The following is a 24,865-nucleotide window of genomic DNA, read 5'->3' as shown; positions in this document are numbered from 1 at the left end:
TGATAGTGTTACAATGATGGCAGTAGTATGAGCAGCGGTATGACATAGCACCGTATACACCCCACTTCCATCACTGTGTATATGTATATATATATATGTATATGTGTGTATATGTGTGTGTATGTATATATGTGTATATGTATGTATGTATGTATGTATGTATGTATGTGTGTGCGTGTATGTGTGTGTCTGGAATGTGATAGTGTTACAATGACGGCAGTAGTATGAGCAGCGGTATGACATAGCACCGTATACACCCCACTTGTATCACTGTGTATATGTGTGTATATGTGTATGTATATATATATATATATATATATATATATATATATATATATATATATATATATATATATATGTGTATATGTGTATGTATATGTGTGTGTGCGTGTATGTGTGTGTCTGGAATGTGATAGTGTTACAATGACAGCGGTATGGCACAGCACCGTATACACCCCAACTTTCATCACTGTAAATATTTATTTATTTATTTTCATTCATCTACAAGGTGAAAAGTCAAATCACTATACATTTAGACTATCCAGATATCTGGATAATAGCATAAACTGTGCCCTGTGGTGGTAGAGTGGTAAACACTCATAGTGCCAGGGCATTGGGTCCACTTCTGACAAGGGATTTGTTTGTCTGATTTGTTCCCAACGTCTCATAGGTTCATCCTACTAAATCATCTCTGGCACGTTAGTGTGCTTGTAGTATAGTAACTAGATTGTAAGCTCCGCTGGGGCAAGGACTGATGTGCCTGAATAAAGTTCTGTAACTGTACAATGCATCAGGATTTGTTTGTGGTGTATTATTATAGGGTAATAATGATTCAGTTATGACCCTGGAATGCGGTCCTGTAAATCTGCCATTGTTGATAAATTGTGTCGTATGTAATTATTATGCATCTTGGTTTGGAGTCCAAAGTGATCCTAACGACATTTTATAGGTTTGGCTGTGTTGTCTTGAGAGATATTTAGGTGTAACTATTATCAAGTCTTCTAAAACGGAAAAGTGGAGGTGTTGCCCATAGCAACTAATCTGATTCTAGCTGTCATTTCCTAATGTACTAGATAAATGATACCCAGAATCTGCTTGGTTGCTATGGGCAACACATTCCACTTTTAGAAGGTTTGATACATCTACTCCTAAGGATGTTTTTGCATGTATAAAGAAATGACCAAAGTTAATATTGTTTTATTTCTTTCCTTTTTAGACTGCAATGGATCAGTTGCATATGCACTTCACTCAGGCTATCCACAACACAGTCTTTCAAGTTGTTCTGGGATATGTGGAGCTGTGTGCTGGAAACACGGATACAAAGTTTCAGAAACTGCCTTACAAGGATCTCTGTATGGTAAATTGCTTAACGTTGTCACCAGCTGCCATTCACCCCTTGTATTATCTGTTAAATACTATAGAAGCAGTGAGTTGGCCTCTGTATCAATAAAGATTATATGTTCTAAATGGAATATGCAAATTAATTAATGCCAACAATAGGCCTTTACAGCCAATCGAAAGACTGCACTGGCCATGAACCATACCGTATAAAACGTACTATCACTGCTCACACAATCCAGCCCATATTCCAGCTACTGTCCAAGGTAGCTCAAGGCAAAGGACTTCTGTACACATCAAACCACAGTCGTTCCATGCTGATCTCCTTGCAAAAAAATGTATCGTCATGACCTTAAATTCGTTATTGGTATTACATATTCACACATACTAGGAAATTAAGTAACCTTTGCAATTCTATCCACAGTCCTTCAAATCACTAAAACTATTTATTTAAAATTAATAAAACATAGATGAATAAACCACACACCCCTGTGTGATTACCCTTGAATACAAATTGGAGACTTACCTCCTTGTTGCTGATGTGATCAGCCAAATCCTGTCATGGGTCCTCACTGTGGTACCTTACAAATCAACGACAGTCATAATAATTAACATGTTTAGTCACTGACTAAAAACTCTCCAAACACTGCAACATAATAAACAATCACGACTTCATAACAAAATAATGCTGAATATATTTTTGGGCATTAGACTAGGATCAGTGCACATGTCTGTTTCATTCTTAATCTCCCGCAAGTTAGGATTTCCTCAGTCTAAAGTGGGCAGGATAGAACAGATCATAGATTGCTCACAGCAGCACATAATATTTCAGGAGATGAGTTTGCTTGTTTTGAGGAAGGCGGTGACCTGTCCATTAAAGTAATTGTTAGAACAGGGCTCCATGTGACGGGTGGAGCGTCATGATAGGAAGAGGGAAATCTGGGTAAGCAAGAAGCCACAGACTAAGAACTGACTAGTGGAAGTAGCAGTGTTCCCAACAGCACATAGTAGAGACATGAGGCTCCTGTCACACTGAGGTGGTGTCAACTGCACATAAAATGAACATCCATCTTGTATTTTATTTTACTAATTGTATACATTGTGATGTTTAATTATATGTACTTGTACACACTATATTAAAAATGATGCTTTATTTGGGTGTTGTTCTATAATGTAATATGGAGGAAGTAAAAATATTAGATTTGTAAGAGGACGTCTTAGAAATCACCTTGCAGCTTACACTATAGCCTGTGTCTTTGAGCAGCTAATCTTATTGTACTGATAAGTCTAAGACTCTGCATAAGTTACTGTCTCTCTACGTCTCTCTTCCACCCACACGTTGGAAGCACGTGGGAGTTGAGCCTTTCGCTTCTCTCATTGCTTTCTGAAATGGGAAAATAACCTCACAACATTCTTCTTACAGAAACGACTTTGTCTCTTCATTATTCCGAAAGCCTCTTCAGCCATCACACTTCAGAGAAAATGCATTTTGTTAGGGGATAAACGATGCGGCATTATCTTCATTAAATTTCAATTTGAGTCATTTGTCTTTTTGAAATCAAGGTCTATTCGCTTGCGAGACCTCGGGCACCTTGACGAATTCATTAAAATGTCCTAATCGTCACGCAACAGCTAAATACTAGAGTCTAGGTTCGGAGTCTGCGCTACCTGTTCCCTAAGGATTTAAGGGACATCTAGTCTGTTAAATATGACTCCAAATAATATTACATTTATTACTAAAACATATTCAAAATTAACCAGGGGTATATTTAAGTATTAAAGAGTTGCTTGGTGTAAATTTACTCAGTTTACGGGGTACTTTTAATAAATGTACACACATTAGGGGGCAAAATTAAAAAGTTGGGAAAACCCCACTGTAGAGACATTTATTTGTGTGATGGGATTGTCTGCGTTTTACCATCTTTTGTGAAATTGCCCACAAGCTACAAATTAATCATTTATTTGAAATGCGCTGAATAAATCTAAGTGAATTTAAATATTTTTTAGATTGTAGCCTCAGTGCTTGTTTTATTTATCTCGTTAATACCAAATTGTTTCAGGCATGCTGGTTGGAATACAGAACACAAGCAACAGTTCCACTTTGACTTTCTAGAAGGACTCAAGAGTAACAACTATTAAAACTTTTGATGCCATTGCCCTCGTCTTATCACCGTCTAGATGTCTGCTGTGTGGGTTTGCGTATGCCAGGATCTCACCTGTCTCTTATCGTCCCTGGTATCTTATACACCTGTGTGATTGCACAAGAGCCAGGTCGTCTTCTCTGTTTCTGCCACCAAATTTCAAATAAGAACCCAGGCCTGGCATTAGTACCTTATCTCTTATAGGCAGAGGTCTCAACTCTTTGAAAATACTGAATAATTTTACTGAATACTTTGCAACTGTCAGTATTTTATACCGACAAACATTATCGGAATTTATAAGCAGTGTCTACATCAAATTGGACATTTAAAGGAAAGTGTTAACAACCCTACTATCTCAAAATCGCAGTTTGATACACTTCCATGTGTGTTATTGTAGTGACAGAAGGGGTCTGATTTTTACTGACCATTTTTTTTCTCTTACTCATGGGTAAAAAAAATGTGCTTGTTTTCTGCTATCGATTTACTGACAGTTAGCCAATGCCAGCTATAAGTTGTTGTTTTACCTTGGAGTGCAGTATCCTGAATCTTTGCGTTGACCTTTCTCTTGCCCGTTGACCTCTGTCTTGATTGTGATTATCTATCTGGTTCCTTATATGACTGAAGCATTGTGATTTTTGAATGTCTGAACAAGGAAGTGTCTTGTCCCCATGAGTGAACATTTGTTACTGTGTACTCAATACCCGGATGCCACTGTGGGTCATGTTACTCTATGAGAAGGGGGCTGCTGATGGGGATGGCCAAGTATAGCTAGGCCTCCTGTGCTCGTGAACAAGTTTGGTGTATCAGACATTACAGAGGACTCCTACCACTTTTGAGAGGCAAAACTCCATTCAATACCTCCGTAAAACGAATAGGCACATCCTTCTTAATGTTAGGCCATAGGATCTGCCCTCTACATCTTAGGGGAGGGGTCTAGTCCAACGGAATCTTGATTGGCTGGCCTATCAGAGAGAAGGAAACAGCACGTGAAAGGAAGCTGGGAACCTGATAGGTAGCTGAAAGCTGGGGCAAGTGACAGCTACACGTGAACTACACCAATGTAGAACTCTCTCCGCAACCATTACTCTCTTCTAATTCTCCTGGATCTCTCCTACATTTGACACTTTTGACCACTCTCTCCTCATACAAACGCTACAATCTCTAGGTCTTGAAGGGACTGTCCTATCCTGGTTCTCATCCTACCTATCTAATCCCTCTTTCAGTGTTAAGTTCTCTGGATCCACCTCTGCTCCGCTTCCTTTATCAGTTGGAGTACCACAAGGCTCAGTTCTAGGTCCTCTGCTATTCTCTATCTACACCACTTCTCTTGGAAAAATAATAAGCTCCTTTGGATTTCAGCATCATCTCTATGCGGATGATACACAAATCTATCCTCTCCTGATCTTTCACCATCTGTGTTGTCTCGCGTTACTGACTGTCTTTCTGCCATTTTATCTTGGATGTCTTCTCGCCAACTCAAACTCAATCTTTCAAAAACTGAATTAATAATATTCCCACCCAAAAACAGAAGCTTCCTGCCTGACATTTCTATTTCTGTTGATAACATGACCATAAATCGCACCCCACAAGCTCGTTGCCTAGGTGTTATCCTTGACTCACAACTATCATTAATTCCCCACATCAACTCCATATCTAAATCATGTTACATACATCTAAAGAACATTTCCAGTATACGCACATATCTTACACAAGACACCGCAAAAACCTTAATTCATGCACTCATCATCTCCCGCATCGACTATTCCAGTTCCCTCCTTAATGGTCTTCCTAAAGTCAGACTTAAACCCCTACAATCTATTATGCACGCAGCGACTAGATTGATTTTCCTTGCAAACCATCCTTCCTCTGCTGAGCCACTCTGTCAGTCTCTACATTGGTTGCCTGTATTTCAACAAATCCAATATAAAATTCTTCTACTAACATACAAGACCGTGAACAAAATTGCACCGAAATTTCCTCACTTGTCTCAAAATATCTCCCTACTCGACACCTCCATTCTGCACAAGATCTGCGTCTCTCTTCCACTCTCATCACATCCTCCTATTCTCGGTTACAGGACATTTCCGGGCTGCACCCACTTTGTGGAATTCCCTCCCTTGCACAGTAAGACTTTCCGTCTAGTCTCCAAACCTTCAAGCGTTCACTGAAAACCCACCTCTTCAGACAAGCTTATGATATTCCTCAACCACCATCTTAATCTCCCTTATTACCACCATCTACACAGCTAACACAAGACAACAACCCTCTAACCAACATTGGTACACACACAGTCCACTCAGTACTTTTACCTTTGCATTCTAGCTGGTCCATTGTGCAATATGATGTAGCACATGCCCTTGTGTCTCAAACTCCCATTGTTCCATAGATTGTAAGCTTGCGAGCAGGGTTCTCTTCCCTCTCTGTCTGTATGTATTACCCAGTATTGTTTTATTAATGTTTGTTCCCAATTGTAAAGCGCTACAGAATTTGCTGGCGCTATATAAATAAATGATGATGGTGGTGGTGCAAACAAGGAGTTAATATTTCTTAGTTCTTTTTTATTACTTTTCTTTCAGCAGAAAATCTTTAGGTTTGCATTTATTTTTTTTATTATTTTGATATAATTTTTTTTTTCCCTTTAGAACACCCCCAAGGATACTTTTAGCATAAGACATTGCTCTCGGTCTGTATTCTGAAGCAATAGAAAATAAATTATATCCTAGAAGCATGATTAAAAAAACATTTTCATGGTATATATTCTTTAAATATTTATCATTTTTTATTGCCTTTCCAGATAGACATTTAAAAGAGTTTCCTCATAACGGCAATATGTTTGTCACTGAATCTTTCCTGTCACCAGCAACACTCCACAGTGGAGGCCGGGCGCATGCTTGGTCACATGTGGTTATTAGAAGTTGGACACAATTTTTTTTTTTTTTTTTAAATCTAAAAAACCCCAGCAAAACACCCAAGTTCTTTGAAGTGTACCTGTTGTTTGCATACAGTTTGTGAGCTGAACAAATCAGTGGAGTTTCCTAGCTGATGCATTGACATTGCAAACTTTGTCCCAGGAATCCGTGATAGCCCTGTTGTCAGGGGCAGGCTGGGCTGGGGGCAGGGACATCTGCTCCCTCGGGCCGGTCCCATAATGGGCGACCTTGGGCTGGGTCACTGGGCCACCTGCATTTTTTTCCTTTAAAATAGGCTACTGAGTTGAGTCTTACCTCCCAGGCTGAAATTTTCCAGCCCTCCCCTGCCTGTGGTACATGTTCTGTGCCTCTGCAATGTCACCAGTTCCTAGTCTGGTCATAGGCTGCATCCTCATGATTTTGTTAAACTACACCATGGTTCCCTCCACTGTGGGTAGGCAAGTTGGACGTATGAACTTAATATTCCGTGTATCTCTACCGCAGCTCTCATCATTTTTTTTATAGCTGTGTACCCATGTGGTGTGACGTATTCTCAGGCCATAAAAAAAACATGCCAATATTTTTTTTTAGGTCCCAACTAAGGTAAAACAGTTATAGGAACCTATCTCAACTTGTCATGTTAGTTTGGGTTCAGCAGTCTTTGCAAATCTGTATTGGGCATTAAAAAGTTTTGCTGTTAAAAAGGGGACTGCCCCTGGAAATTGAGGATACATGGGAGCCCTGTTTTATATGCACTTAAATTAGGGGTTCTCCAAGTTAAGAGGGGTGTAGGCAAACTCTTCTCTTTGGTGCAGGTGAACGGTATTCTGGTGAGTGCAAGAGACGCACATAAAATCACATTCAAGTGAAGGGTGGTTTACTAAATGGTGATTACAGAAGTTACGACAGCAGTTATAGCGACAATAACATATCGATGCTAACAATCCCAACATGTAGGAAATACAGAGTTACCCAAAAAAATGTCAGACTATATCCGACAGGACAGAATGCTGGCACTGTGATTGTCATCACTTAAAATGGCAACGGTCAAATTGCCGGGATTAAGGGGGCAATATGAGGACCCACTGGCTGTATTATATAGAGCCCTTAGTACATGCAGCATCCCCTGAACTCAATGGAGAAGTTATGCTACTTATGGCAAAGTTACTCCTGGATGAAATATATTACATCCACCCTGACCTTTGTATTTACTTTTTACAACACTTTGCAGCCTGTAAATGTAGTTTCAGCACATCAGCTTGTCATAGTGACAGTGTCATCTGCGTGGTCCCACGATCATACTTCAAGTAACAATGTACAGTACAGAAGGTTTGTCTGTCTAAGCGTGGTGTTAGATGCTTCAAGGTTTTATGATTCAGCGGTTGCAGCTCTTTACTTGCTCTATTGAATAAGCCAAGGACAGGGAGTGTTGCTGAGTAGGAGAGATTACTAAAGCAATTATACCTGGCCCTGAACTGCTTTCATGTTTACCCACTAGATTTCTCACAAACCCTATGTCCCTGTTTTATGTAGCACTGTGACACCTTACAAATCAGCACAATAAGAATACATTTCTTTCTTTTGCAGCACATAACATCCGACAGCTACATCCCATGCTTAACAGACCTCTGCAAGGCACTCTGGGAAGTTATGCTAAGTTACTTTCGTACAATTGAGTGGCATGAAAAATGTGATCATGAGGAGCCTCAAGCTGGTAAGAAGCACAATTCTCTCTTCATAGGAATGGGAAAATGACAGTGAGAACACTGTTTCAATTTACTTCTCCTTTATAAATGAATCATATTACATATGCTGTAGTGTCAAGTTAATGTATAGATGGAGGCATTGTAGTAAGCCCCTCCCCTTATTTGCACTTTTTGCTTGTTAGAGTTGAATAAGTAACTGGGCGATCTTTTTGGATGACTGGCAGCCATGTGCAGGGTGATGTATGGTTCTTACTAGATATCCAGGACACACATCAGGGTACAGTAGCTGTAATGTCCACCATTGACTCACACTGTGGGTAGTATTTCCTTCTTGAATCCATTAATGACCAGACTGTTATGAGACCAGAGTCTGTATGCTCATGATGTGTTATTGTAAACGGCCTTAAAGTTTGACCGACCTTTGAGGGTAGAAACAGGAAGTTAATTGGCTTCTGACGTAAATCCTGGATTGTAAGCGCCACTGGGAAAGTGCACAAATAATGTTCCTTGTTTGTACAGCACTGCATAATATGTTGGTGCTATATAATGAGGAAACATACTGTTCTTCGAAACCACTTTGTTCTCTCTGTACTGTGCTTTACAGAATACAGAGGTACCCCTATTTGTACATTAATGTTCATAGTGATTGCTCAGTATGGTAAAGAGTAAATGCATTGCTAATTATGTGCTTGTTATCCTCCTAGCAAGGCCTGAGCTGACATCTTTAACAATTAACCTATAAAAGCTGTCTCCTCAATAGATTAACCAACATAGACACATATAACTGCTTGGCTCATCTATCTAGTCTGCCCATTTTTTAACCTATGGTAACCTCCAACTCTATTTGATCCTTAGTTCTTAGTAAGGATATCCTTGTGTCTATCCCAAGCATGTTTAAATTGCTCTACTGTATTAGCCTCTACCACCTCTGGTGGGAGGCTATTCCACTTATCCACTACCCTTCTTGTGAAGTAGTTTATCCTCTAATTTCATCTGAACCTACTTCCCCCCAGTGTCAGTGCATGTCCTTGTATTCTAATACTTCTCTTCCTTGAAATGTTTCCCTCCTGTACCTTGTTATAACCCTTGATATATTTAAAAGTTTCTATCATGTCCCCCCTTTCCCTTCTCTGCTCCAAATTATACATAATAAGATCTTTTAGTCTTTCCAGGTGACTTCCAGGTAACTTATGTGGTGTAGGCCATGCACCATTTTAGTTGCCCTTCTTTGTACAGTCTCTAATGTATTTATATCCTTCTGGAGATACGGCCTCCAGAACTAGACTGGGCTTTGACTGGGACATTTGTTTTTTTTTGTAGTATTTAAGACACTTCTATGTGGCTTTTGCTGTATACTTTGGGTTATTATCTTGCCTTAATATAATCTTCTCCAAGTCTTAGGTCTTTTGCAGACTGCAACAGGTTTTTATCCACCTTTGTTTCTATCTTACTCTTGCCCTCTATTGAGGCAGGTTTTCTATTCCATGTAGAAGAGAAGCATTCCCATACCACAGTGTGGATAGTGTTCTTAGGATGATGCGCGGTGGGTACTTGCACCAAACATAGCATATAGTGTTGAGACCAACAAGTCTAATCATGTCCTCAGTCCATAGAACCATAGCATTTCCTCCACTTAATATGTGGGTCTCCCAAATGCTTTCTGGCAAACTCTAGGTGGAAGTTTCATATGAGTTTTCTTGAACATTTTTCTTTCTTCTTTGTCACTTTCCCATACAATGCAGATTTGTGAAATGTCTGGGCTATTGTTAATCCATGAAAGGATATAACTCCATTGAGGGTTGATATAACCTAACAAAGTGTTCTTCTCACATGGATGCTCAGTTTTGGAGAATGACTTGTTGTTCCAAATTATCTCCACTGATTTATGATGGACTTGACAGTGCTCCAGTCTTTGGAATATTCTTATCGCCTCCCCCTAATTGATTGATGAATTGTAATAACCTGTTTTTTGGATTTGATTTGAACGGTTCTTTGATCTTTATGATGAAGCTCTTGTTTGGAAATGCACTAACCAACTTTGGAAACTCTCAAAGACTAGTGTATTTAATTCTAAATCAATTGACACATGTTAATTGTACACAGATGGTAATTAGAACCTCTAATGTTTGCTCCAGAGTTTGTGTATTTTAGCAAAGGGGTGAATACAGAAAAATCTTTAGTGTTTTTTTGTTTGTTTGTCTTTTTACATTATGGAGCATTTTACGTTGATCAATTGTAAGAATTGCTGAATAAATCTACTTCCATAATGTAAGACGTTAAAATGAGGAAAATTACGAATTCGGTGAATACTTTTTATAGCCACTGTATATACAGGATACACACAAGTTAATAATATAGTTGAGATTTTCGTGCAAACAGCTTACAGCGCCTTGCTATGCATGACTATGTGCCGAACTTCATTTTAAATTTAATAACCTACAAAGTCTGTTGAGTTTGTAAAGTGTTTTAACAGTGTAAATGTTTCTGCAGCTTCTGTCAAAAAAAACCTCACTGTTATAAACAGCACATATCTCACAAAGATTCTCCTAAACATTGCGCAGGAAGCTCATTAATTACTTGGAAGATAATGCAGCTCAGATTCTGAAATCTATGGAGCAGTCACCATTATTTTGAAACCTGTCATCTGACTGATAAATAATTGTACTGTCCAAACTTTAAGTTTAACAGATGTTGAGATTCTCTCCAAAACCTAAAATGTTTGTATCACACTTTTTCTTTATCAGTCAGTATTTCTACGTTGGTGCCTTCTGTGGGATTGTCTCTATAACTTATGTATTTTTCAGAATGCTTATGCAGCCACTTCAAAAGAAAAAGATCTTTCTGAACAGTTCTTTAGTTATTACTGTATAACTTTTTTTAATACATTTTTTGGTACTTGTTAATTACCGTATATACTCGTGTATAAGCCGAGTTTTTCAGCATACTTTTGTATGCTGAAAAAGGGCACTCGGCTTATACACGGGTGAACTTACCTGGTGTCCGGTCCCTGGGCTGTCAACTTCTGCATATGCGTTCCAACAACAGGAAGTTCGGCATTTGGAACTCAAACTTGCGTTCCAAATGCCGAACTTCCTGTTGTTGGAACGCATATGCGTTCCACTGCCGGGTAAGTGAAAGTGAAAAAAAATCTCTCTCTCTCTCTCTCTCTCTCTCTCTCTCTCTCTCTCTCTCTCTCTCTCTCTCTCTCTCTCTCTCTCTCTCCCTCTCCCTCTCCCTCTCCCTCCTCTCCCTCTCCCTCTCCCTCTCCCTCTCCCTCTCCTCTCTCTCTCTCTCTCTCCCTCCTCCCTCTCCCTCTCCCTCTCCCTCTCCCTCTCCCTCTCCCTCTCCCTCTCCCTCCCTCTCCTCTCCCTCTCCCTCTCCCTCTCCCTCTCCCTCTCCCCCTCCCCTCCCCCTCCCCCCTCCCCCCTCCCCCTCCCCCTCTCCCTCTCCCTCCTCCCTCTCCCTCTCCCTCTCCCTCTCCTCTCCCTCTCCCTCTCCTCTCCCTCTCCCTCTCCTCTCCCTCTCCCTCTCCCTCTCCCTCTCCCTCTCCCCTCTCCCCCTCCCCCTCCCCCTCCCCCTCCCCCTCCCCCTCCCCCTCCCCCTCCCCCTCCCCCTCCCCCTCCCCCTCTCCCTCTCCTCTCCCTCTCCTCTCCCCTCTCCCTCTCCCTCTCCCTCTCCCTCTCCCTCTCCCTCTCCCTCTCCCTCTCCCTCTCCCTCTCCCTCTCCCTCTCCCTCTCCCTCTCCTCTCCCTCTCCCTCTCCCTCTCCCTCTCCCTCTCCCTCTCCCTCTCCCTCTCCCTCTCCCTCTCCCTCTCCCTCTCCCTCTCCCTCTCCCTCTCCCTCTCCCTCTCCCTCTCCCTCTCCCTCTCCCTCTCCCTCTCCCTCTCCTCTCCCTCTCCCTCTCCCTCTCCCTCTCCCTCTCCCTCTCCCTCTCCCTCTCCCCTCTCCCTCTCCCTCTCCCTCTCCCTCTCCCTCTCCCTCTCCCTCTCTCTCTCTCTCTCTCTCTCTCTCTCTCTCTCTCTCTCTCTCTCTCTCTCTCTCTCTCTCTCTCTCTCTTACAAAATGAACAAACAATACAGCCACCATGTTCATACATTTAAATCCCTACCCCTTATATACCCCCCTTAATTTAGTTAGGTTGTACCCAATGATTTTATAATCATTTATGAATGTTCCTTGTCATCTAGCTAAAATTTCATAGATTGAACCTATCATTTTTATTTAAATTAGCGCTCTTTTCCACCCTAGGCTTATACTCGAGTCAATAAGTTTTCCCAGTTTTATGTAGTAAAATTAGGTGCCTCGGCTTATATTCGGGTCGACTTATACTCGAGTATATACGGTATATGAGTGCTACTTGAAGCAGAGGAGGATGAGCTGTCCAAGTGCTGAAATCTGTCCCAGGAGTTGCAGCTTCCACTAGGGCAGTGTTGGCTAACCTGTGACACTCCAGGTGTTGTGAAACTACAAGTCCCAGCATGCTTTGCCAATATATAGCAGCTTATTGCTGGAAGGGAATGCTGGGACTTGTAGTTTCACAAAGACCTGGAGTGTCACAGGTTGGCCAACACTGCACTAGGGCCTAATTACTGCCAGGATCCTGCCTATTCATTTCACAACATCCTAACCCCCATCCCGCTTCCACCTTGTTTACATTGTCCTTATGCTGCTGGCGGGCAGCTCCCCATGGTGAATGATTAGTCGATGCCTCGGTCAGCATGGTGTGACTGGGTTGAAGTTAAGCAGGATTTTTCCAAACAGTCGTACAAGTGGAGACGGCACTTGTGAGTTTTCACAGTGGAGCCCGTATAATTCACAAATACTCATTTATTTATTTTCACTTCTGCTATTGCCATTTACTTTTAGAGATGGATTCTTCTATATATTGGATGTATGTTAGCCTGTCATCTGCTTCACTTGTCCTACTTCTTTTTATATACATTGCTTCACATGAAAAGGTGATCCTGTCTCTGTACAGTTTCGCAATTTTTTTATTTTTTTTTAAACTTCTATTTATTGTACAGAAATAACAATAATCACTTAATGGCATACATTGGTATAAAGGTAAACAGTGAATTGCACATGTTAAATTTTAACATTTTTAATGGGTAAGGGGGGGAAGGGAAAGGGTAAAAACCAAAAACCCCAAATTACAATACAGTCGCATAGATGTTGTCATATCGTTGTAAAGTTAGTGCAATAGAAGAAGAAGGGTGGGGAGAGGAGGCTGTGGAAAACATGAGCACAAAGGTTACTGTCTGTCAAACATCTCTGTATCTCAAGAAAAACCATTGGGTTCCTTCAAACACCTTCATGATTTGAGTTTGTGTTTGACCATCTAAAGTTTCGATGTACTGTCTATGCCCCTTTGAGTATAGAAACTTTTACCACCTTTCTCGAAGGCAGAGACTGATGAGCCCCTATCAAAATACGAAGTACCTAGTAGCTCCAATTTGATTCCCGTAACAGTTGGAGATACATGTGAGATCCATTTACTCAAATTGGCTTTCTTTGCTAGCGTTAAAATTATTGTAAATAAAGGTAAGACCGGAAGACCTTATAGTGCTTCCTTCCAGACGGCAAAAGAAGCAAAGAGCAACGCTTCATAAGGAAGCTGCAATTGTAAGTGAAATGTACAGTTAAGAACAGATCCTGTTCTATTCCAGAACTCAACAATTTTTGGGCAGGTCCCAAAATTATGTATCAAGGTAGCTTTGTGTTTCCTACACTTGGGACAGGTACCAGATTCAGGGCATGCCCATTTCACCGTCACTGGAACTACTAGTGCGTTCCAAGCTGGGACGCACGCCGAGACTCTCCTACTTACATCCACATCTTCCCCGCTGACGGTTTACCCTAATTGTTGCTGAACTATATTGAATTGAATATTTGTTGTTCTTTGAATTAAATCGTGCAACGGAACTAGTGATTTTAAACCTCATACTCTTTTTTTTTTTTTTTTTTTCTTTCCAAACCCCGGAACAAAGAACTGTATATATATATATATATATATATATATATATATATATATATATATATATATTGATTAATTTCGCAGGATTGCTTTTTCCAATAGGAAGCAGATATGTTGATGTGAGTGAGTTCTCTGTACAGCGCTGCAGAATTAGTGGCGCTATATATAAATAAATGGTAATAATAATATATTTTAGCATCTGTTATGTGTATTAATGAAGGTTTTGTATTTAAATGTAAATTCTTTTTTATTATTTTCAGTTTGATCATACTAGTTATTATCTGGCTAGATCTATAATCATGTTAACAGTTTAATCTATTCCTCTTATAGTCTGTACACTACAGGTGCACACATCAGTAACATTTTGATTGAGCGCCGGATCACCTCTCTGTAATTGTGGGGGTCGAAGATATGGGAAGTCTTGTCTCCAAGCCCCCCAAACCCTGGACCTCAGACAGGTCATGTCAGTAGTTATCAAATCTGAACATTACTACTTAATCTTAAATTTATGAATACGACGGTCTCACTATTTTTAAGTAAATACAATTTTTTGTTTTTGTGGAATATTGTGAATTATATACTTAAATTACATTGTATACTCCAATCTCAGTAATGCACTCACTGAATGGCAGCACGTAACAATCTCATGCTATGATTTCTGTACACCCCTTATACAAGTTGTAAAGCATGGATCAGAAGTTGTTTAGGAAGCATATGAAAAGGGCTTTTTTTTTTTATACAGAGATTGATTTTCAGCTTCCCACCGTGGCAGCAAATACGCAATATAATTACAGTTCACCTAAAGCTGTGTTCTTGTCTTTTATGACATTCTCATAGCAGAGTCTGCATCTTTAGAGCAGTTTAAAAGAGATTCTAGATGGCTCAAACAATGTATGTCTGTCATCCGGCTGATAAATTGAACGTTGGTCTATTTTATGCGGATTGCTTACCTGTAACTGATTCTCTGGTTTTTCTATTTGTTTTTATTTTTATTTTTTATTTTTTTTATGAACCCCAGTGCATGTTGATACAGAAGAAAACTCAACAAAAGCACAATATAAAAATGTATGATTAAAAAACAGATACACATTGTTTATATAATAACTTGAAGCTTGTAAAAATTAGAAATATTAATTATATATTAAATTATGTATTAAAATATGAATTATAAATATATACATAAATTGAAAAAATAACTTTAAAATAGATGAGCTTTCTAGAAAATAAAATCGTTTCGATAACTAGAAAAAAAAAGAATATTGACAAAAATAGGAAAGGGGAAAGAGAGGAAGGGGAAAAGGTAATGTGGGAATCGGAGGGTCTTGTCATGGCAGTATTCGCAGGTGATGGAAAAAAAGATCCTATGAGCCTGAGTCATTAAGACATGCATACTAAGTGAATGTGGTGGGACGGCAATGGGGACAGCCTGCGCCCCCATGTATGCAAATTTATTTTTGGGCTAGTTGCAAAGGAAATATGTTTTTAATCCATAGACGACAAGTATACTAACCACATCATCTTATGGCTACGTTACATCGATGACGTCTTAGTTTTGTGGGACGGCCATGATTCCCTTTTTCACGATTTTACCACGCTTCTTAATAAGAATGATTTGAATCTAAAATTAGCCTCAGAAATTAATAACACCAAAATAAATTTTTGGGATCTCACAATCACAAAAACCATAGATGGAAAATTGAGCACAGACATCTATCGGAAAAAACGGCAACCAATAGTCTCTTACATTTCACCAGCTCGCACTTTCCCCCAGTAATCAAGGGGGTCCCCAAAGGGGAACTACTGAGAGTAAAAAGAAATTGCTCTGATGAAATGGTCTTTACACAAAGATCTAATGAACTTAAAAAGAGATTATCTAACCGAGGATATAGTAAAAGGGTGATCAAACAATCTGAGAAAGCAGTTAAAATAAGAGACAGAGGGGGGTATTCAATTGTTAGCGTTAACGCTAACAAACGAGCGCTCAAAAAATCTTACCGTTAATATGGAAATTCCGTGAGTAAACTAACGTATTAACGCTTTTCGCGCGCAATATTATTTATTATTTTTTGAGCGCTCGTTTTTCAGCGTTAACGCTGACAATTGAATACCCCCCAGAGAATCTCTTATCCATTTATCTCCAAAAAACAAAAACAAGATATCCAATACTCATACAAGGATGATAGGTACATTTTGTACAGAATGGAAAGACATAACCAAAATCTTCCAAAGACATTGGCATATTCTGATGCTCGACGAGGATCTTTAGAAAACCCTACAAGATAGGGTCTCCATCACATGGAGACACGCGTCTGCGTTAGCTGATCTTACTATTATATGTACGAGCTGATTTATTTAGAAGGAAATATTATAGCCTTATAGGAGATCTAGATAGCACTACAAGTAGTCAGTCTAAATTAATAATGAGAATATGCATCGATAGTAGCTGTCTCAGGAGGACTCGATAGATGGCAACAGCAGTGCCTCCCATAAGACCACGCATATGAATAGATAATAAGCATCGCCAACAGCTGATTGAAAGGGATAGGATATGCAGTATGAATGTTGCCTCCTATAGATGCTTTGCATAAACGACACTGATAGTCCTTAATATGTTATGCAAAGAAAAACTACTCAATGAAAGTCCACAATAACCAGTATTTCTCACACCTTCTATACCTGGCAAATATAATAGGGCTTTTTAGGGGGGTGGCTGTTTGCTAATATATTAATGAACACAGAATGCAAAAGCAACTCATACAATGAAAGTAATTAGTAATACTCACACCTCTACTACCCAGAAAATATAATAGGGCTTTTTAGGAGGCGGCTGCTTGTTAATAAATAAACGGACACAGAATGCATAGAAATGTATTAATACTCATAAATGCAGAGGAGAGATTACTTTATTAGCAGAGGAATATAATTATACTCTACAGCCTGCAGTAGAGAACACCATATACAGCTCATTAAAATTGACTAGAATAGTAACACAGTGAGACAGCAGGGTAATATATACTACCTTTTAGCAGATTTTTTAGTTTGGTTTACACACTATTCATTTTTTCTTTTTTAATTATTTCGCTATAAGATGTTTTTTAACATAAACTCTAATAAAGATATATTTTAAATAGTAAGTGATTATCATATCCAGATACAAGAAAAGAGTGCCCTTTTCACACAACTGCACTCCTTTCATGTACAACCAAATATTATTGTGTAGGTGCACCTCCCCATATTTAAAAGTTGAGATTATACTTCTTTATAGATAGGGGTTCACACTTGGTGCGGTGAAGAATTATATTTTTAATGTGGTAAACCCGCCTGTCATTTATTTACTGTTTGTATATAATGTTCTAGTGTTGTTTTTATTACAGTAAATGTACTGTTGTACTTTTCTAAATGCATTTGCCTGAGTGACTATAGGAACCTAAGAAGGTACTGGGTAGGCTTCCCTGGCATGTTAAGGCACCCCTGCGTGTCCAGTCAGTGTGAAGTGGGTAGAATTGACCTAGAATACCCGGTATTCTCACAAGAGCGCATGTGGCTTAGTAGCAAGCAGGCATCATCTCCACTCTTGGGAGATGCAGATTAGACTTACTCTTAGGTTTGCAGAACATCTTTAAACATCACATCCAAATCAATCATTTTACCGCTAGAAACACTACATTCATTAAAAACATGCTTCCCTGACAAAGATCAAATGGAAGGTACGAGAAAAAGACTGTGCCATGTTCTTCATTTAAAATATAAATACAATAGTGAGAATGGAATGTTTGGCCTATTTTCAATGCATTTTTATTGCTGTGCTATAAAGAGGAAGAACATTGTGGATACATGTGAGTGAGCCCTAATGGCCAGCCATGTTTGAAGGATATCCCTACTGAACTGTACAGACTTAAAACTGTAGGAGGCACTTCCCTTGGGCTTAGAAAAGGGCACTTGATGCACAGTACATAGCACGAATATATTATTATATTTTATGCATGTTTGTATTCTTTAATACCCCAGGAGAATGCAGGAAATAAAACGAGGGTCAAGCTCCAAAAAACATTTGTCCTAAGCACAGACACATTTAGAAGCACACACACACATTGAGCGAATCTGTTCTGTTGTGGGTGAATTCCAAAATTGTTGTTATACTCAATCAATATTCTTTTGGACGAGGCATGGCGGAATATCAGCTTGAGTGATGAGCACTATTGTTACGTGTTTGGGGTCTTCATTTAACGTGAGTATATAGGTGCACATGCAAGGTTTTGTGATCTTGTTGTTCAGCTAGCTACCAGAACAACGCTGGATGCAGTTTGACCATGCGTGTGGTCAAATTGCTCTCCGATCCGGTCTTTTAGAGTTGTCAAACTGTGTGGGCACAGGATCATTAGCCGCTGGCCTGTTAAGGGTATTTGAGGACACAGTTGAGGAAGTCTAAACGACCTGTATGTTCTGATATATTCTCATTGACTTGCAGATAGCACTTCAGAGTTTATTCACTGTACGATATAGACAAGAGGTCACACGCTCTGCACTCCCACATTACCATCATGTTTTCAAAGAATGTTAATTAGGATGGGTTTGAAGTAATGATAGCAGAAGTTAGCAATGATTAATGCAGCTGTAACTTCTTTGTATGCAGTTTTTCAGAAAGAAGTTACTGAATTAATAACAGCGAATTAGTGCCTTTTTGTCCTTAAAATGGTATTTGCGGGATAACTTCTTTAAATAAATTGCAAAGCTCAATTACATTTAAACAACACATTTAAAAAGCACATTATGAAGGTAATGTTTAGTAAGTGACCCCCTGGTAACCGTCGTGCACACAAATGTAAGTGGTGACTTTGAAACTGGTCTTCAGGCTGATGTGTTGGGTGTCGGTGAAGTAGAGGGAATGGACGTTGGTGGGAATTACCCTGTTAATCTGGGTTTACAGCTGTAAATATGACCATGAAGCTGTGATTGTCATGTGCTATTATGCTGGGTAAAGGGCTGCTATGTTAGGCATGGGACAGTGTGGGCAGGAGGTCGTTATTATTGACATGGCGATATGTGTTGAGGATGCACCATCAGTAGGCATCAGGCTGTTATGTTGTGCGCCAGACTGTAATGGCATTATGGCTATTATGCTGTGATGGTGTCAATGCTCCTATGCTGGTCATTGGTTACAGGGCTGTATATGATGGTCATATCAATATATGTGGTGGACATAAGGCAGTTATGTAAAATATTATTTTTGTTTAAGGGATTCTCCACCTTCAGGCAGCTTTAATTGAATGGTTTCTAGATGCTCTCCTATGATTTATACAAAGTAATTGCTTTATATGTTTTGCTTCCGAGTGTGCTTTTCCCCCAATGTATCTGAACAGAGTTTAGCTTTGTTAGAAGTTAGAACACAAAAATGCGCAGTGGATACAACTTTATCCAATGCATAAATCGGCACTGAGCTGCATGAGACTGAACACACACTTTAATAGAAGCACCCACCCTAATTACCTTTAGTCTCTAGGTTCTGCAACCCTTACTTGTCACATCTCTAACTGATAGTCACAGTGCAGTTACTTGTCATTGTTCTAGTATTTCTAACCAGCATTAAGATAACCCCTAGAAGGGCATGTTTTCAGGAGCGTGTTTTCAGTGTTTTGATGCTCAAGATGCTCATGAAATGCCTTTCCAGAGTGTGATTCTCCAAAAACAAATACATAAGGAATACCTATGTGCCCTTTTCTTTGTTTGGCCGGTCTTGGATGCAGCCTCCTGAAAAACAATTGTTGTAGCCAAGATGTAACTGGGAGTCTTGTGTTGAGTTCCCATTCGTAGCTGCTTTGAGCTGGACAGTATGTTCTTTAAATGTCATTTGTAAAACCATTTACATGTTTTTATTAATGTTTAACTTTAGTTATCTCATCTTTCTTCTATATCTTGTTTTGTAGACAGTAATAATGTATCTGGGACTGAAGAGAACAATTTTGATCGGAGTTATATTAAAAAGAAACTGGAACATGGATTAACTCGCATATGGCAGGTTGTTTACCTTTGTTGTGTTTACCATTTATAAGTCCTGTGCAAACATTCAATATTTAAATATTTATAGATTTTGCTAACTTAGTATTATTGTTTTGTTTGTTTGTTATTGTTGTTATAATGTGTTTACTTGAGATGAAACACACCGAAATTATCCGCTCTGCAAACACGAGATGCAATTATTTTATTTATTTTAAAGAAACATTTTTCATTTTATTTTGCATTAACCATACAATACCAAACCTGCATTAACAAGTAGACAGACGCCCATTCACGCACATATACTTCTATATACGCTTATGCATATACGTGATAGCTCGATAACACAGATTAGAGTGTAAGTACAAATATTGCAGTATAGCATATACAGGGCAACTACATCTGTTCAGATTTGGTTGTACAACCCTATCTCATATACATTTTATATTATTGTAAATCTAAGCAAATAAATATAGTATATTAAATGCCATGTTATGTACTTCTATTTATGCTATTAATAATAATTGACAAGATCTGCTTTGCTATTGGAATTTTTGACCCATATTCACAGCCGTTTGGCTATTGGCTTAGATGTTTAGGACATATCCTTTTCTGTTTTGTTGAAGGGGGGAATCGCACTTTATTTTATAGCAGTGTGGCACTGGGATGTCACACCGAGACTAATTTCGCTTAATGATCGATACATAAGATTAAAAAAATCTTAATGTTGTGGCTTAAATTGGCCACATACCGGATGATTTTGTTAATTGGTGTGATTGGCAAGATTAGTGTCCAGTTTGGCCACGCAAACGTAGATGGCAGAATTTGACAAAAAACACCTGCTTGGCAGCTGACGCCAGGCAGCTGGATCATTGTGCCATCTGCAGTAATCTTCCAACCGTATTTCCAAAAATACCCAACATTAATTTCCATTGGTGCATTATCACGTGTTGGGTCGTTTATTAAATGCTGCAATATTGCTAATGTAGGATTCATTTAACACATTACAAAGTATACATAAAATCTAGCTATAAAAATGAGCTAAATAATGACATAGTAATAATACATAACGTTGGGAATTATGTACATGCCTACCATGGTTGTCGAGTGTCGGTAAATTTATTGTTTCTGAAAAGTCAAATTTGTTTCAGTCTGTAACAGTCTCCCCTGGCCCCTCTCTCTCTCCCCCTGCTTCACTGGCTCCCTTTCGTGCCTGTTTTTGTTTCGCCCTCCCTTAGGATGTAAGCTCTTACGAGCAGGGCCCCTCTCCCCTCCTGTCTCCATACCTGTTCTTCCGCTCCGTCTTTACTCCATATGTCTTCCTGGAGTTCCTGAAGCATTGGTACTTTGTGTTTATTGTTCTGTACTTTGTCACCTTGTTTTGTACTACTGTTTGTACTGTGTATGGCACTGTGAAAACCTTGTGGCGCCCAACAAATAAATGATGATAATAATAATAATAACAGTAAATAAAAAATACAGTAATAATCTGAATAAAACATCCTACTAACCCAGTGGATCCCAAACTTTCTCAGTTATTTTTTTATTCATTTACATTTTGTTAAAAGTGTGTTCAGGGGCATAGCTGGCTCCCATAGCAAAATTAGGGTAAGGGTAAAGATTGTGTCACTAACAATCGGTTGTTTCATATCACTGTCATCATTTATTTATGAATAGCCCCAGATTCTACAGCGCCGTACAGTCAGCAATGCGAAAGCACACAATACAAATAAATATTGGAGCGAGAAAACAAACAGTAGCAGAAGACAGAACTTAGAACATAAAGATACCTTAACAAGAATACTTAGGAGTAGATTTACTAAACTGCGAGTTTGAAAAAGTGGAGATGTTGCATATATCAGCCAATCATATTCTAGCTGTCATTTTGTAGAATGTACTAAATAAATGATAACTAGAATCTGATTGATTGGTTGCTATAGGCAACATCTCCACTTTTCAAACCCGCAGTTTATTAAATATACCCCTAGTTGAGAACAGTAGGCGGGAGGTAAAGAGGGTTCTGCTTGTGAAAGCTAACATTCCAGAGGGGCGAGGAAACAAACAGAGACAATGGGAGTGCTAGGAAACAATTGAAATAGGCAGATGGAACTTGAGGAAGGAGTTTTCTTAGGGTAGGGTGAGATAGGCCAGCGTGAAATAGTGAGTTTTTGTGGAGCGCTTGAAAGATTGGAGGTTGGGAGCGAGCGTGGTCAGGAGGAGCAGGGAATTCCAAAAATGGCGAGCTGTGCTGAGAAGTCCTGTAGGCGAGAGTTTGAAGTGATCATAGAAGGGGAGGAGGCGCAGATCGGAGTGGGGAAATATTTTGTGACAAGGTCTGAGATGTAGGAGGGGGATGCATTAAAAAGGGCTTTTTAGGGGAGAATAAGCAGCTAGAATTGTATTTTGGATTGAATGGGAGCCAATAGAAGTATTTGCAGAGAGCACCATCATCATCATCATTTATTTATATAGCGCCAACATATTCCGTAGCGCTTTACAATTGGGAATAGGAACATTGAGAATGGAAGATTAGACGTAAAGCCACATATATATGCACAGTAGTTGACCCTGACACCCAAGGCACCAGTTGTGCATGAGTTTGGTATACAGGTTAGCTGTCAGATGCATGACTGTGTCCTTGCTCAGATTATCATGCTGTATCTGACCTCCTGGTTTTCACAAGCTGTGGACGGTGGGAAACCGTAAACAGACCATTGTAATTATTTACTGTAAATTGAGCAGAGAGCTGTCTTTTAGCCAGGGGCTTTGAGGGATCTAGACAGTTAACAACACAGCTTTACTCTGTGTCAAGGTGAATCTTTAAATGTAAAAAATATCAGATAATCATGGTAATAATCTGTGTCAGTAACTCCTCTCCCGCTGTGTGTCTGTCAAATCCATCTACTGAAGTGTTTGCAATGAACAGATGTTAACAGATATTTTTCTTAGGTGAAGCTACTTTGAGAAGAATGTTAAAGAGAACAATAAACGAGAGCGAACCGCTTAGCTGTTGTGGAGAATTGTATAAGCAATTTTGATTTGTATTACGCACACAGTTAGGTGTGGACATACTGTATATTGAAACCAATCTTTTCATATTAACAGCCTAGGCTGCATTCTCATGAATAATACCTCAGCCTACAAAATACCTGCCTCACTGTGTACAGTTGACAGATTAACTTTTATTTTGATACCAGATATCAAAATCGGCACACGACTGGCTTTTGCCAGACATTAGTGAATCTGTTGAGATTGTTATTGTGCCTATATTTTAGAGGAAGAGTTTTAGAAACTACTTAGTGCTGAGTTAAGGAAATTTATTTTAAAAAAATATTGTTCTCCTTTTTGTTTTCTAAATGTTTTTTTTTCTAATTTTATTGTTCTGTCATTCTTTCTGCTATACTATGCTTCAGTAAATGCCTAGAAGGGAGATAATCTAGCGCAGACATTGGTTTTCTCTTTTGCTTGTGTAGTATTGTCTGACATTGATTTCCGCGTGTGCAACACAAAGAGATGGGCTGTCAAATAAATGTTCTTTTATTTAAAAAGGGATACAAACGTATTTTACATGCCAGAGAATACGTTGTATTAACAAATGTTTTGCATTCTGTGTTCTAGGATGTTCAACTCAAAGTTAAAACCTACCTCCTTGGAACTGATATGTCCAACTTCAAATATGATGATTTCATTGTTGTTTTAGATATAGTCAGCAGGTGGGTGTCAATCATCTGAGCTTGTCTTATTTCTCAATATGTGGGCATTGGAAGCTCTGTAACCTTGTCTTTGTTTCCCTTTGTGCTTCTCTAGTGTAAATATTAAGAGATGAATGTATAATTATAAGTATGTTGCATAATTTTACCTAGCTTCTACAAAAGTGTTACTAACGGCAAACTCAACAAGATTAGAGCTATTGTTTTATTCTGTCCTACTTACCCACTGATGTGTTATGCTACTAACAGCATGTATACAAGTATGGGGATGTAAGAGCATGTATACAGGTATGGGGATGTAAGAGCATGTATACAGGTATGGGGATGTAACCTATTGGTTTCAGTGACAATCCTCCTGCCCCCCCCCCCCACCTCCCATACCGGCTTATACTTGCCGTTTGGAGCATCAGAGGCGAGGCAGTGTCTTTTGGATGCTCATTGACTCGTCTTGTCTCTGCAAGTGAATGTAAGGGGGGGCGATGGAGGGTCTTCCACCTCAAGCCAAGGCACTGGTTGCCACCACACTCAAAATGCGATCACATTTGAATACAGTGTCACTGGTGTTTTCTTAACGCCAGTGTGTAACCAACTGTAATCCCCATTTCCTCTGAAAGCCCTCTTGCAGTATTATTCATGCTATGATCTTCTTAGGGGAAGGAGGGGGTGTGACATCACTTTCAGCATGACATCATCACCAGTTATCTATATAGCGCCACTAATTCCGCAGCGCTGTACAGAGAACTCACTCACATCAGTCCCTGGTCATTGGGCGTTCATAAATATCATCAGTGACTGTGTTCATGGATTTGGATGCCTTTCTAACAAGAAATTGTATATGTAGCTGTAATTGTTAGAGTACATAGTAGCGGTGGTTGATCCAGGCAGTTGACCTTTTTTGCAGTCAGGTAGGATTTTATTAACCCTCCCTTACAACCACCCACCCCCCACAATGAGAGGTTGAATTGGCAACTGTCCTACTGGGAATTTTGTTTTGCCTTCCTCCAGATAACTGCAGTCAGAATGTACAATAAGATTCAACTTACTGGACCTGTGTTTTGCTTTGTTTTTCAATTTTTTGTTCTCAGGTTCTCTAT

At 39.4% G+C, this 24,865-nt stretch overlaps 1 protein-coding gene across 2 annotated transcripts in view; it reads left to right on the top strand.

Moving 5' to 3' along the window:
- Window positions 1-24,865, top strand: part of VPS50 (VPS50 subunit of EARP/GARPII complex) — a 183,385-nt gene that overhangs the window by 107,547 nt on the left and 50,973 nt on the right. For both annotated transcript variants that reach the window (XM_075211803.1, XM_075211804.1), the window contains exons 12-15: window positions 1,217-1,357; window positions 7,976-8,102; window positions 19,992-20,083; window positions 23,680-23,774. In XM_075211803.1, the coding sequence (XP_075067904.1) occupies window positions 1,217-1,357; window positions 7,976-8,102; window positions 19,992-20,083; window positions 23,680-23,774 (455 nt within the window). The remainder of the gene's footprint in view (window positions 1-1,216; window positions 1,358-7,975; window positions 8,103-19,991; window positions 20,084-23,679; window positions 23,775-24,865) is intronic.

This window comes from Mixophyes fleayi, chromosome 5, assembly GCF_038048845.1.
Source record: "Mixophyes fleayi isolate aMixFle1 chromosome 5, aMixFle1.hap1, whole genome shotgun sequence".
Taxonomy (NCBI): domain Eukaryota; kingdom Metazoa; phylum Chordata; class Amphibia; order Anura; family Limnodynastidae; genus Mixophyes; species Mixophyes fleayi.
The sequence above is the reverse complement of the archived record's forward strand: the minus strand, read 5'-3'. Positions and strand labels throughout refer to the sequence as shown.